The sequence below is a fragment of the Bos javanicus genome, chromosome 17 (assembly GCF_032452875.1).
Source record: "Bos javanicus breed banteng chromosome 17, ARS-OSU_banteng_1.0, whole genome shotgun sequence".
Lineage (NCBI taxonomy): Eukaryota > Metazoa > Chordata > Mammalia > Artiodactyla > Bovidae > Bos > Bos javanicus.
Window position 1 is genome coordinate 62835909 of NC_083884.1, and position 15628 is coordinate 62851536.

The 15628-nt window shown below is 41.9% G+C and overlaps 2 protein-coding genes across 5 annotated transcripts in view; one reads left to right on the plus strand and one right to left on the minus strand.

Moving 5' to 3' along the window:
* The window catches only part of TMEM116 (transmembrane protein 116), a 142281-nt gene that overhangs the window by 116816 nt on the left and 9837 nt on the right, over positions 1–15628 (plus strand). The window contains exon 11 of the mRNA XM_061385022.1: positions 13092–13159. Coding sequence (XP_061241006.1) covers positions 13092–13130 — 39 coding nt within the window. The 3' untranslated portion in view covers positions 13131–13159. The remainder of the gene's footprint in view (positions 1–13091; positions 13160–15628) is intronic.
* Positions 1198–15628, minus strand: part of MAPKAPK5 (MAPK activated protein kinase 5) — a 33421-nt gene continuing 18990 nt past the window's right edge. For 3 of the 4 annotated variants that reach the window (XM_061385018.1, XM_061385017.1, XM_061385015.1), the window contains 6 exons: positions 14117–14304; positions 11823–11943; positions 8221–8351; positions 7830–7951; positions 6722–6826; positions 1198–4610 (listed from right to left, as the gene is read on the minus strand). In XM_061385018.1, the coding sequence (XP_061241002.1) occupies positions 4516–4610; positions 6722–6826; positions 7830–7951; positions 8221–8351; positions 11823–11943; positions 14117–14304 (762 nt within the window). In that variant the 3' untranslated portion in view covers positions 1198–4515. The remainder of the gene's footprint in view (positions 4611–6721; positions 6827–7829; positions 7952–8220; positions 8352–11822; positions 11944–14116; positions 14305–15628) is intronic. The other variant, XM_061385016.1, reaches the window with a different exon arrangement.

The window sequence follows — 15628 nt, forward strand, 5'->3', positions numbered from 1 at the left end:
CACACTATTCCTGATATCCATTAATCTGCTCATTCTCTGAAACCCAACATTCTGGCAGGAGGTCAGGGGGGAGGGGATGGGGATTCTTTGGGGACCCAGAGCGGGATGATGCTCTTTGTTGCCCACTGCCGCTTTTCCCAGTATCTGCAGCACTGACAGCATTGCTTCTCAGTCCAGTCCTCCTTTGTCAGGGTCGGTTTTTTTTGTTTAATTCAAGCAAACTTCTACATGGGTGCAGAAATTCTCCTTCATTCACTTTTTTCATGACAGATGAGTTTAGACATTTTATATCTGCATATAAACATAATTTTCCTCCAATAAGAAGTATTCTGAATGTATAGACATACTAACTGTTAAATGAAAGAAGCTCAGTTTCACTATGGAGACTAACAAGTGACTAGGATTGAAATTCAGTTTCTCCCAACATAAAAACAAATTCTGGAGTAAAACTAAACTCTGAATAACCAGGTTATCTAATTACCATTTCATCAAGAAAATAAAAATGCACTGTATAAGAATTTTTTGAAGACCTCTTTGTTTTTGTAACTAAAACTGAACCATACTGTCTATGAATGTCTTTTGATTTTGATGTTGATCTGTTATATTTAGTAGTATAGATTTAAAAGGAAAAAAGGGAAAAAAAGCTTTATCTATCATGTTCTTTGCTGTTATTCTTTTTTGCATCCTAATATCAACTAAAGTAAGACTCTACATCTTTTATCTTGCATTAAAATAATTTTATATTAAGTCAAATACTTACAATATAAAACCTTCAAAATAAGGGTAAGGAATATAAGTACCGCACAAAAATGGAGAGATGCACTATAGAATTCGAAAAAGAATGGTATACAAGATCTCAGATATAAGCATGAGCACATGAACTCACTAACCCTTTCTAGTTAATAATGTTTAATTCCTAACACAGACAAGGAAATTTATCCATATCTAGCAAGAAAATTAATACCATCATATCACCCATTAAAATTTACAGCAAAAATGGTGAAATGATTTCTAGGTGTATTTCCTTCCTCCTTGTATTTTATATAAGAGAAAAGCCTCTTAAAAGTATGTAACTTGGAAACTATCACAGATTTTAGATGTTCCCCTGTTCTTAAGTAAACAGACAGGACAAATTTGATCAAGTCATTTTGTGGGACAAAAGAATCAAATCAATAATGAAAGACCACTTCTACTATGTAAATAAATAAAAATATAATTAAAATTAAATATCCAGTTTTCCAATTCTCAAATTGAAACATTTTCATCAATACACATGTACGCAAAAGTATTCACACGCAGGATCTGATTTACATCATTTGACTTCAATAATTCCTTCAACTTGTTCTATCTCAAATGAATACAAAAACAAATTTCTTTTTTAAAAAGCATTTCCTCCTATCTGCATGTTTCAGACAATTAACTTCTGACAAGTGTTTCCTAGCTTATAAAATACATTAGCCAGAAAAATACAAATGTTGTTCCACATCAAATAGATTAATAATTGTGGTAAAATCTAAAGGTATTTGAGTGATAAGTAATGGTTATATAGTAAACAGAGGGTTGGCAAATCATGTAGGAAAACTGAAGACTCTAAACCTCCTGCCTATGAGAACTGTTCTTAGAATTTGAACTTTCTGCAGATACAGGCATTAGAGGGACAGGTCAAAAGAGACAAGGATGATTTTGTTTCATTTCCAGTACATGTTAATTTTGCTTTATTACCAAACCTGACTGGTAAAGTTAAAGCAGAATATGCTACTGGTCTACAAACTTCCCATAAACAAAACCCCACTTTAAAGACCAAACAGTGCTGAGTCTTTTGGAACCTCCGGTTTTGTCATGGAGCTCTGTGTCAGGTAGGACCCACTTTTAAACACCCTCCAGGGTATTCTATGGACTTCCCTGGTGGCTCAGTTGGTAAAAGCGTCTGCCTACAATGCAAGAGACCTGGGTTTGATCCCTGGGTCAGGAAGATCCCCCTGGAAAAGGAAATGGCAACCCACTCCAGTACTCTTGCCTGGAAAATCCCATGGACCAAAGGAGGAGCCTCGTAGGCTACAGTCCACGGGGTCATAAAGAGTCAGACACAACTGAGCCACTTCACTTTCAGGCTATTCTAAAACTTTGAGCATAACCCTCTGGACACTCTACTCATTTGGGGGGCCAGTTTAATTCAGCCTAAAGAAACATGAGCAACCTCTGTTCAGAGTAAAAGGAAGCATCTTTTGGATGCCCTTTTAGATCATACCTAAAATTCACTACACAGGGAAATCATCCTGAGCCTTTAGAAGACACCTAAATAGCAAATTTGAGAAGTTAATGGTAGACTAGTTCCTCTCTTAGAAGGTTCCTCTGAAGAAAAAGAAGAGTAACAAAGTTAGTTACTGCCTTCCTCACCCCAGGGAATACTGAAGTGAAAGTCACTTAGTTCTTTCCAACTCTTTGCAACCCCATGGACTATACAGTCCATGGAATTCTCCAGGCCAGAATACTGGAATGGGTAGCCTTTCCCTTCTCCAGGGGCTCTTCCCAACCCAGGGATCAAACCTAGGTCTCCCACATTGCAGGCAGATTCTTTACAAGCTGAGCCACAAGAAAAGCCCACAAATACTGAACGTCTGCAATAAAATAAGAAACATAACAGGGATTCAGTTGTTCCAGAAACAAGTGCAGTTTTTCCTGATTGCAGAAAGTGATTTATAAGACCGCATTTCACTGAAAAACAGAATTCAACTTTTAATTCAACTCTCAGCTAAGTTTTTTGGTTTGTTTTTCTCTGCTGCCTGTTAGATTTTGCCATGTTTAAAAGTATTGAATTCTCTTTACAGGGTATCCATTTATGAGTTATCAGTCACCTGAGATTAGTGAGTCTTACCTCAAAAAACACCATGGATTAAAAATTCCCCAAAATATGAGGGAACCGATGTATAAGGTAATTCCTAAAAGATATTATTTTTATCGTGTATTACTACACTCATTGACACACATATGGGGTATACTAACCCAATGTCATCCTGAAGACATATTAGGAAAGTGGAAGAGTTAGAAAGTAAGTGAGCTCTGTGGGGTTGACTTCGATTGAAGAGAATGTGGTGGGATGAAACTGAGTAACTGAGCCTACCGAGCCTTTCCTTCTCTGTGAATTGGAGTTTGCCTATTAGTTCTCCCATTTACCAACACCGAACCAACAGCCAAGAACTACTAAAATAAATAAAAATGGTTTGTTATGGAAGCCCATTGCACAACAGCACAGTAGAAAAGCACTGAGCCTTGTTTCTATTCAAGTATCTGATCTCTGGGCCAAAACCATGCTTCCTGAAAATGAAGAGTGCTAAATAAAATACATGCAGTCCAGGGGATGTCAACATGAAACCCAGGCAGAAACGTTAGAGAGAAAAGGTAGCTTTAAGACAGAAACCTGGACCATCTTAGCTGCTAACCCAGTTGTTGTTGTTCAGTCACTAAGTCATGTCCAACTCTTTGTGACCCCCATGGACTGCAGCACACCAGACCTCCTTGTCCCTCACTATCCCTCAGAGTCTATCCCTTCAGAGTTTACCAAGTTCATGTCCATTGAGCTGGTGATGCTATCCAAGCATCTCATCCTCTGCCACCTTCTTCTCCTTTTGCCTTCCATCTTTCCCAGTATCAGGGTCTCTTCCAGTGAGTCAGCTCTTCGCATCAGGTGGCCAAAGTATTAGAACTTCAGCTTCAGCATCAGTCCTTCCAATGAATATCCATTAGTCCAGTTTTTATGATATGTAACTTTCTCAGAAAAATCATTCCATAAAAGGAAGTAAGAAGCAATGGAGCTGGTGAGGGCTTCAGGAAATGGGGAGTACAAGGTAGGACCTTCAAGGAAGTAGCAGGGCTGAAGCTCTGGTTAAACATGAAAGAATAAACTCAATAGAGAATCCTATTAAAGAAACACATCAATACCTTTTAACAAATATGACAATAAAGAAATGGGACCACTTTTCCCTAGGGAATTAGGGAGAAGAGATACGAGGACTCAGCTCCCTGCCTCTTCCATCACAGGAGTTGGCACCCTCTGAGTTCCATCAGGCAGTTTGCAACACGGATCCACAAAAAATTCTTGGCACCAGAGCTAATCCACCAACAGTGCAGAGAGGAAATACACAGGGCAACTGAAACCAGATTCCACAGTACTTGATTCAGCTCTTTACTACACAGAGAGGTCAAAATAGTCGGTCGTTTGCCTACCACTGGCAAATGGTTTTTGTATGCTTTATTACAAATAAAACAATCTTGCTTGACAATACCGTCAGCTTTGCAACAGATGACTAAACAATCCTAAAGTAATAGTATATCTCTAGGAACTGAGCTTTTCTTAAAACAAATGAACTATATATACTATTAGTAAATCCTGTATCTAAATTTATATAGCATCTTTAAGCAGTGTGGAAATGAAATTATGATTTATTAATTTACATAAAAATTATACATTAATGAATAAATTTTCAAATTCTTTTTAAAAAAAGTCTGAAGCTGTCATTATTGGGATTCGTGGGAAGTGGTTTGCTCTTCTATCACTTGCTTCACAATTTCAGCCAGTTTTAATCGATCTACTTTATCGGTGAATCCACGACCTGAAACCCAAAAAAGGAAAAGGTGAGTCTCCAAACTGTTGGGGAGATGGTAAGATTCTTGACAGGGACCCAATAAGGTACACCTCACTAGTGTCAAATTCACCTTCACCAATGGAAGAACCATCACCAACACCGATCACAAGCAGTTCAAGTCCCCCATTTTTCAGGCAGAGTTGAGCAGCTTATTAACCTGGTCATAAAAATCCAGTGTTCAGTACAACAGCACAGAAGGAAACCACAAAGAGGGAGAAGTTCTTTGTAATATGTGTCTACAACAGAACTCATATCCAGACTATATAAAGAACTCCTGCACATTTATGAGAGGTACAAGTCAACAGAAAAATGGGCAACAGAATAGGCACTTCACAAAATCTAAGTGGCCAGTAAACATTAAAAAGTGCTTAAGCTTATAAGTCATCAGGGAAAGGCCAAGTAAAATGACACTGCAATGCCAACAGTACTTACTAATTAGAATGACTAAAATGAAAAAGACAATAGCAAGTGCTGGTGTGGATCCAGAGTAACTAGAACCCTCAAACCCTGCCAGTGGAGGTATACATTGGTACGACCACTTTGGGAAACTGGTGGCCGTACCTTCTAAAGCCAAACAGATGAATATCCCCGTGAACCAGCAACTCTAATTCTAGATACATAAGAGAAATGAGTTCCCTGATGGTCCACTGGTTGGGTGCCTGCCTGCCAATGCAGGGGACATGGGTCTGATCCCTGATCCAGGAAAATCCCACATGCCACCAGGCAACTAAGCCCATGAACCACAGCTACGGAAGCTCACACACTTTGAGCCAATGCTCTGCAATAAGAGAAGTGAAGCCACTGCAATGAGAAGCCTGCGCACCGCAACTGGAGAGCAGCCCTCGCTCACTGCAACTAGAGAAAGCCTGCGTGAAGCAATGAAGAACCAGTGCAGCTAAAAATAAACAAACGGAAATAAATAAATCTTAAAAAAAGAAGATATATACTAGAGTGTTCAGAGCAGTGCTTTCCTTAATTACCAAAACCTGGAAACAACCCATATATCCATTCAAAAGTAAAATGGATAAATACAAAAACTATGTGGTGTATATATATGGAGAAAAAAACATGAATATAGAGAGAGAACATACATACATTTACATATATATATATATATAAATGAGAAATGAATTGCTACTACACACAACAATATGGTTGAATCTCACAAACATTGACAAAAAGAAGCCAGATACAAAAGAACATAGACTTGGTCTGACTCCATATACATAAAATATAAAATTAGGCAAAACTGATATACAGTGCTAGAAATTGGGCTCATAATTACCCTGTGGGGAAGGAGGTAGTAGAGGAGGGCATATATTCAGGTGCTGGTTACGTGAGAATGTTCACTTTGTGAAAATTTATTGGAAGTGTGCACCTCAAATGTGGTCACTTTTCTGTATAGATGATTTCAAAATCTTTAAAAAAAAAAAAAAAATCCTAGAGAAGCTAATTTCCAAGTACAGAAATGGCTGGGCTAGCTTTTGGACTTCTGATGTCCAAAAACCAGGCTCCTTGCCTTGAGCATCTTAGACCTGAAGTCTAGCCTACTACACTAAAAGACAATACAAAAGCAGCTCAAAAAATACACCTCTGCCTCTGCCTGTGGGGGAAAAAATTCAATGAGCAGCAGATTTGGGACACTCTACTCTTTAGTGTAACAGGTCTTCTCTAAACTGAGCAGATCTGCAGGGTGGACTCTGCAGTACTTTGCCCTCTTTCTCCCCTTCGGACTGAACTGCTCTTTAATGATGCGGTTAAAAGCTCAGGTATCTGGAAGGAGTTCTGAGATCTGATGCTTTTTTTTTGCCCAGGTGGTATGTGATGGGGGGCTCTGGACAGCAATGAATCTGCAACACACAATTCACTTGAACTCTGGAAAATAAGCAAAAAGGCTGGATGTCCAGATATGCCTGGGTAGTTACTGCAGGATTAACTCCCTGTCCCACAATACTCCACTCAGACTCCAGCCCTGCTTCACCTGAACACAGCCCCAGCTCAGCCCCCAGAGATCCTACATAATCTAAACACAAATACTTTTCTGCATTCCTGGGGAAAGGCATAATTAAGGCTCCTACCATTCCAGCTGAAGCTTTGCAGAGTATCTCTGAGGAGTTTGCATTCCCGGTTATACTTCCAAGCTTCCTGCACTACTTCATTCAGCTTTTCATCTTCATTCTCTCCTATTAATAAAGGTGAAAAAGAAGTTGCGTTCCTCTGCAGCATCATGGGGTTTTAGTGTCACAGATGGAAGGACAGGATGTCCAACTTTATTGAGAAGTGATCATTAAAGGTGTGAGCTTTTCCAGACTATCATTACTGCTAGTTCCTACATTACATGTAGACTACTTCTGGTTTCTGAATTCTTCCTACCCTGACCACCTGACAGACATCCCCTGAGGCCCCCAGAGTCTTAGCCCTGAGAGATGGGAAATAGGCAATGTTGGGCTATTGCTGATCAAAAACACCTGGTTAACCTACAAGATCATGAGAAGGAAGGAGAACAAGGCTCAGTGGGCTGCCTTCTTTCTCCTAAGCTCATTTCCTACTCTGGAAGGCTACCTGAGGTACACTAGGTGAGCTCTCTTAAAACCCAAGGATCTAGGAAGACTGGTCAGCTCAGTAGTTTTCAGGCCTACAACATGAAGTATCTCATTCATCTGCTGAGAAAAGCCCGTCCTATCCCATTAAGTGGAAAGAGAATATACTGAAAGAGAGCTCTTACTCAAAGGACTTACTTATGTATATAAGTCCCAGTCTGCCTGGGATACCAGTAGCAGCCAGGGCCACTTCTGAACTTGGGAGGTCTTCTCTTTATATTCGCAAGTTAATGACAGCCTTGTACTCTAGATATGGGCTCTATGGTGTTTCTCAACCTTCCTGACCTTCCCAACCTAATCCTGACCCTGTTCACATTTTCCATCCTCTATCCTGTTATCTCATTAACAAACTAAGAAAATACAAAACTACATGTTATGCCTGAAAGTGCCAACTAAACGCAAACTAGAAGTTTCATAGGAAGCCAAAGGTGGGGCAGAACCCACTGCATTTCTAAGTGCCCACCTCTTCAGTGGGCTGAGTGTGTAAGGCACTTAGAGGCAAGACGGACACTCCAGATTGAACCACCCCTCCAGCCACACGCACACACACACGCAGCCGCGCACAGAGCAGCAGAAACGGTGTGACCTTTACCAGCCTGGGGGAGGATACACTGAGCAATCACGTCGCGGAGCTTTTCCAAGGCAACATTGGAATCCTCAGCTCCATTCTCACGGTCATGGATGTAAACACCGTCTTTTGCTTTGGTGCTTTAGAAGTTGGGGAGAGAGGTAATAACAGAGTGAGACCCCAAAACCCAACTCTTCACAGATGTTAACTCTAAACACTAAACATAAGGCAAGATTTTTCAGATAAAATAATTATAAAGTATCTCCAACTTCTGATGCTATTTAAAGAACTTATCCTTTCCACCCTCTTAAGAGGCAAAAAAGGGGCAAGACCCTTGGCTGACCTTTCAGAACCCTGTCCTTGGCCACACCAGCCATGAAGGGAGAATCAAAGAAGTAAGTTCAGTTACCCAAGTAATTTCCTCTTCCTTAGAATGGGGTTGTTCACAGAGTGCAGGGGTTTGAGGCTGACTTTTAGTTCCTGGATCCGCATGTTGGCCAACTGTTCTGCGTGGGCCTGCTGGATCCCTGCAACCACCGCCTGAATGCAAACACTGGTGTCAGGTTTTCATATTCATTTCTGGGCACCTAAAAAACCAATCTAACAGAGTGAGAAGGAGAATCTCTAAAAGAACTAAGCAGGTAATTTCAGTCTTATGCTTGGCAGTATACAAATTTTGAAAAGGCAGAGGACTCTTCCCCATGGGTTAGCAGGGCCCAGGAAATACTAGGCCAGCCAAGGGCCACACAACAGCAAGCCCTTCTTCCCTGCAGGGGGACAGAAGGCAAGTAAGAAAAACGAACAAGGCTCATGCTCATAGTCATTGGCAAGGGCAAGTGTAAAGAGAGTCATACATGTACATCGGGGGAAAGGCTGGCAGGCTGCTGCCTGAGAAGACTCCCTGACTGGCATTTATTTGCTGCCCTCAAGGTGGAAACAGTCACCTCAGCCCCAATGACTCAGAACCCTAAGTATTTCACCTGGTGAGCATGGAAGACCCTCACAAACTCTTCTATAAAGCCAGTCAATTAATTTACAATGTAAAATAACTGTCATAAAGTCTAGCACTCTTCAAGTCTGTCTTTATGACCAGTGTGTTCTCTCACTATGGGCAGATCAATGAGGGAAAGCAAATAATCAGCAAAAAGCTTCGTAAGAACGAGATGATCACACTTTTGTATTAAAAAAAAAAAAAAGGAAAAAATGAATGTGTATGTGTCTCCCCAGAAAAAGATCAGGAAGGATACATCAAGTCACAGATCACCTCACCTCTGAGGGGTGAGACTGAGGCAGGGTAAGTAAAAGGAACTTTTGCTTTTTAGTTTATATACCTCTGTGTTATTTGAATTTCAACAACAAAATCTGACAATTAAGAAAAAAAAATACTTCCTTGGTAAGCACATAATTAGATCTGGAAGAGTTCAAACTCATTGAAGTAAACTACAGTAATTGGCCCTGGCTACCCACCTCCAGACCCGTGCATCTATTTCCTTCTTACCAGAGATAGCCCAACCAAAGAGATAGGAACCCTGCAAGGTCATGAGCTCAGACTCCATCTCCTAGCCACAGCCGAGATGGACACTATTCAGCTTCTGCATGTGGCCATTTTTTCTATACTTCCAAAGCTGACCAGCCTGCATCTTGACCACATCATTTCTTTCAGAATGGGAATACACTGTCACACTCTAGTTCCACCTAAAAGGCCTTTTTCTTCTTTAAGAAGATTATGCATATTCAAACTTGGCTTAGTCAGACACTAATCTTAAAGTAACTCCTGAAGACAATCTTCTTCATTTCCAACATCTTGAGGAAAACCACAATGTAACACTCAAGTGCCGACAATCAGAGGATATAATCCTGTATTTGGGACTGACCAAACAAACCGGGAGAAATATCAATAACCTCAGATATGCAGATGATACCACCCTTATGGCAGAAAGTGAAGAGGAACTAAAGAGTCTCTTGATGAAAGTGAAAGAGGAGACTGAAAAAGTTGGCTTAAAGCTCAACATTCAGAAAACGAAGATCATGGCATCTGGTCCCATCACTTCATGGGAAATAGATGGGGAAACAGTGTCAGACTTTATTTTGGCGGGCTCCAAAATCACTGCAGACGGTGACTGCAGCCATGAAATTAAAAGACACTCCTTGGAAGGAAAGTTATGACCAACCTAGATAGCATATTCAAAAGCAGAAACATTACTTTGCCAACAAAGGTCCCGTCTAGTCAAGGCTATGGTTTTTCCAGTGGTCATGTATGGATGTGAGAGTTGGACTGTGTAGAAAGCTGACCACCGAAGAATTGATGCTTTTGAACTGTGGTGTTGGAGAAGACTCTTGAGAGTCCCTTGGACTGCAAGGAGATCCAACCAGTCCATTCTAAAGGAGATCAGCCCTGGGATTTCTTTGGAAGGAATGATGCTAAAGCTGAAACTCCAGTACTTTGGCCACCTCATGTGAAGAGTTGACTCATTGGAAAAGACTCTGATGCTGGGAGGGATTGGGGGCAGGAGGAGAAGGGGACGACAGAGGATGAGATGGCTGGATGGCATCACTGACTCAATGGATGTGAGTTTGAGTGAACTCCGGGAGTTGGTGATGGACAGGGAGGCCTGGCGTGCTGCGATTCATGGGGTCACAAAGAGTTGGACACGACTGAGTGACTGAACTGAACTGAAACAAACCATTTCTGGATTACTGGATACTTTTAAACCAGGAAAACAACTGCACACAGATCAGGGACAGCAGAAAACTCTGTTCCTTCTAGTTCTCTCTTCTCTCACACTCCAGCTAAACTAAGGGAGGTCTTAGCATTCCTTTCTCCTATTCACTTATTCTCTCACACCTCAACTCCATCCCTTCTAAGTGAGTAACTCAAGTCTGTGTCACTGCCTTTACCTTTCAGCCACACTCTGAATTCACACCACACATCTCATTCATTTGAATGTCCATCTATCATCAAATAATAATGAAAATCTAACAGACTTCCCTTTACCCAAACCAGGCTCATTCCTGATTTCCCTGTCAGTGGTATCGCCAGATATGCCACTCACTGTCCCCTTATCTCTAGTCAGTCACCAAAAATTGTTGAAATTTGTCTTCAAAAATATTGAGCCTATTCATTCATCTCTACCTCTCTGCTCCTAGAGCAGCTTCCCAGCTTCTAGATTACTGTAGTAGTATTAGGTTGGTGAGTCTGCAAGTCTGATTAACCATCCCTAAATATCTTCCCTGTGCCAGGACTCTTCTCAGAAATCTGTAAGAGCCTCTCAATTAGGTCCTACTAAGACTTACACCCCTCTGTCTACTTTCAAAGCCAGGCCCTTCCCTATCACATCCATTTCACCAACTTCCCATTAATGAAATCAGGCTGTTTTTCCCACTGATGAATTTCAGTCTCTAATTTTTTTGCTCATATTGTTCACCATATGTGGTGAACACCACACATGTTCTCTACTCCAGCTCTTCCAAGGCCAGCTCATAGCTAAACATGTAAAGGGGTTTAAAAGTGCCACACAATAGTTAATAACTGTGATGGGTTTTGCTTTCTCTTTGGGAACCCTTCCCTAATTACAGCCCTTCAAAGATGTCTTCTTTTTCTGAATTCCCATAAGAATTCACAGAAAATTTAGCATGCAAAAGCTCTGACGTCTAAGCGCGTTCCCTCTTTGTTTTGTGTTTATTGGTTTTTCTAACCAGTCTTGTTTAAACCCCTTGGGCAAAAGGATGGTTGATGTCTGATCTGATACTGCTCTCTGCCTCAACCCCACAGCACAAATGTGGAAGAGGATACTTTGAATGTTCCCTTAGTGTATGTACCAGGCTTTGATCTGGTCTTTATGGAAGGAAGCTCCTTATTTCCAATCCTGATCTTCAGGAGACCAGAGATGTTTCTCTGGGAAAGACTGTGTGCTCTGCATTGTTTTGCCTTTAACCCCCTCACTGAGTCAAGCCCCAGCATTCCTTCCCAACACCACCATTTTGGCCAACAACATAAGCATCATTCAGAACCTTATCCATCATCAGTTGAGCAGAGGGTAGCACATTATCCAGGGCCTCAGTTGAGTTGAGCCAGGGGTGATCCAGCACTCCCTCGATGGTAAGTCTTTCCTCCGGTTTGACCTTCAAGAGCCTGTGGAGAAAAGGCCAAAAGGGCTGCCATGCACAGTTGCTTCCAGAAGGCCAGGAAGTTCCCGAGTCTGGCTCTAGCCAGCTCCAGCTTCTGACTTTCTACTTTCTGCCAACTCTTACAGCCTAGGCTTTCTGTAGGACAGAGGTGAGATTCTCTTCCCTAACTGTTAGTTGTGAGGGCACTGTGTCCTTAGGCGGTCCTTTCTATACTAAATAAATTGAGATTAAAAATGGTAGGAAAAGGCTTAATCCAGTGATATCTCAGACTGAGTTCTAGGTTCAGTAAGGTAATCAATTTTATATACGGTTCACAGTTCCTGAGACATTGAATCCCCAGACTAATGTTTCTAGGACAGTGGGCTATAATTTCCAAAAGGGACTCAAAGTACTCTTTTGGCCAACAGTGGCTGTAAAATTAGTTAGGCAATCATACAGTTCTGAAAATCCAGATTGCTACTTGTGATAAAACTTTTAGATATCACCATATGGCAGGACACGAACCCTGAGCCATTTCTCCAAAGACATTCTAAGCTAAAAATCTAATATCTGAGAAGGGGACAGCATTTCTTTCTAAGCCTAATGTATTGTCTGTACCATCGGCTTTTGACCACAGTTCTTTCCATCTTGTACATTCATACTGATGCAATTCCTAGCTCACCCCAGCATATTCCCTGGACCTTTTACAGCACTCCTTCCAAATACATAGCCTCCCATTCCAAACATCAGTCAGGACAACATGCCTACTTGCTCTTTCATGTTCTCTGTAACTTTCTGGATCATTGTGAACAGCTTCAGAGTCTAAAGAAAGGATTATTTAGAAAAGACCCTCAATGCTGAGAGAAGATAATCAATGTTACTCTAGTGACAGGAAATACAGTCTATAGAACTGCAGAGAACCACTTAGAGGATATTGATGTTTTGGTTAAGTAGCTGAGAATACAGCATGGAAAGAGCATGGGAAGACAGATTTCAAATTGCCTCCTCCCTCCTAAAACACCTTCACTTGGATATTTTAGAAATGAATCCCTTTTTATATACATAAACACCTAACCAACAGGACAAGTTCACTTCTGAAAGAGAAATAGCTGTACTATTAGGAGACAGTTCCCAGGTACTGCCCCTTTAATGCTTATCTTTATCACATTACAGATGAAGAAACTGAAACCAAGAGGAGCAATTACTCAGTGAAGACCAAAGTAGTAATGTCAGAAGAGCATGTAAGTCCCAGGCAGCAGATCCCCTGGCACAGGTGGGCGGAAAAACCAAGCACACCTCCTATGTAGGCCTGACTTCTTAGTAACTCCAGCTAAGGAGCTGGAGCACGTGCCCATGTGCAAAGTCATTCTGGGGAAAGATATTCTGAAAGGAACAAAACTGCCATGAACGACCATGTCTGTAGGTTTAAGGTGATTTCATGGCCTGTAGTCACAGCGTACTTATGAACAGACTCCTATTTTAATTAAACGCAGTTCCACCTGCCTCAGAAGCTGGGTCCACAGAGGCTTCAACCCAAGCCCCTCCAGAACGGCAGGACAGAACAGTGTCCGCCGAGGAAGGCGGCCCAGGGAGCCTCCTTGGTGGCCACTCGCGCCTCCCATCACAACCGTGCGCTGCTCTGTAAGAAACAAAGGACTCTGCATGCCATGTGTCCCTCGCCCACTCACTCAGCCCCAGTCCTTTTGAACCTTTTTATCTCTATATGCCAGAGCAACCAACTAGTAGCAGGGAGGCCAGGGTGGGACTGAGGTCCTGGACAACCAATCACACTCCCACAGTAGCTAAGGAAGGAAAAGACAAAAGCATCCATGGTCACTTTGGCACCCCAGTTCAGCTCCCGGCATCATGTCAGCCCCAAATGCCTGGCCTCCATGCAGAAGGATACACCAGGGGGGTTACCATTTAAAGTCTGAATTAATGCTCACGGATACAGTGGCTACCAAGGGACCTGGATTCAACCCTAGGGACAAATTCTAGGAATGCAACAGGACGGAGTACAGCTCCAATTTCACTGAGATGTGGATACTGAGAACTTTCATCTCAGACTCCAGGGCAGATTTTCTGTGATGATAAAAATGAGAAGGTACATGCCTGTGAAACAAAGAATTTTCTCTACCCAACATTGCTTTGCATTCCACCACTTTTAAGGCCCCCCGCCCAGTGGCCCAGAGACTCACTTTCTCACAACATCTTTGGCCATCTCTGAGATCTGGCTCCACTCTTCCTCCGGGAACTCAAAACTGCCTGTCATGATTTTTCTCCGCATATCCTTTGGGATAGTCCGGCTATGGTGTTTGGAGTAAAAAGGAGGGTATCCACACAACATCACATAGATAATCACCCCTAGGGACCACAAGTCACAGCTCTGAAAGCAAAAAAGAAAATGGTCACTCATACCAGAGGCATAGCTCTAAAATAAAGCCCCCAGAACTGACCCCAAAACAGCCCTTGATATCCACAGGCTGATATCACAACCAAGAATCACTTATCAGAGACTGGAAAAGTTTCACGAAGTCTTAAGAGAATTAACCTTTCTATCCTTATTTGTTATTTGCTATCAATGCTACATATATGCACATCATATACACAAGGCCAATCTGGGGTAAAAAGTCACTTTTATTCTCACTGCCCAGGCCCAAGCTGCTATCTGACCATTGGGTACAGATGTAAGACACTTTGACCCCAGCCAGAAAAGTAACTGATGTAAGCCAGCTGTTGTGAAACATGTCCTCTGGCCACCTGGGCGGGTTGAGGGTGCAGGAACAAATAGCTAGGATGCAGGGGGCTGACCCCATAAAACAGCACCGGTCGTTTTATAAAGGCTCACAGCAGTTTGACACAGATGAGAGACAAGCATGGTAGGGAAGAACGGGAGACGGAAAGCAATCCTTTGGCCAAGGACTCACTGTGCCCATGTTCAAGGCCCTTCTTAGGGAAGATATTCTGAAAGGAACAAAACTGCCACGCACGACCATGTCTGTAGGTTTAAGGTGATTTCATGGCCTGTAGTCACAGCATGCTTATTAATAACGGACTCCTATTTTAATTAAACGCATTTCCACCTGCCTCAGAAGCTGGGTCCACAGAGACTTCAACCCAAGCCCCTCCAGAACGGCAGGACAGAACAGTGTCCGCCTGAGGAAGGCGGCCCAGGGAGCCTGCCGCTGTGGCCACTCGCGCCTCCCATCGCAGCTGGGCGCTGCTCTGTAAGAAGCCTGGAAAAGGAGGTACCTCAGGTATCTCAGCCATGTCTCGGCATCAACCTACTAGTAGAGATTCATAAACAACATGGCCCATGCTGTAAAACAATTATAAAATCATAGAGGTGAAAAGAAATCTTAACAAGTTCAGATGTGGAAAATAGTTCACATGAGGAAACTGGTGCTATGGAGATCTTGTTACATCTAGGGTCATCTGTCAAGAGTGAAACTAGGCACACCGACCAGCATCATGCAGCAGACTGGGGCTGGAGTCACTGCAAGTGTCCTGCCTCTTTTTTTTTTTAATTAAGATTGATGTATTTAGTTTTTGAAAATTTAACTACCTCTTATTACATTATTTTTCTTTAAAAAATTACTTGCAAATGTAGCATTCAGTGTTCACTCAGTTGCCAATGTAAAGATTATAACTAGATGAATATATATACACATTCAAAATTATTATGAGCTTATTATTTTAATATATTACTC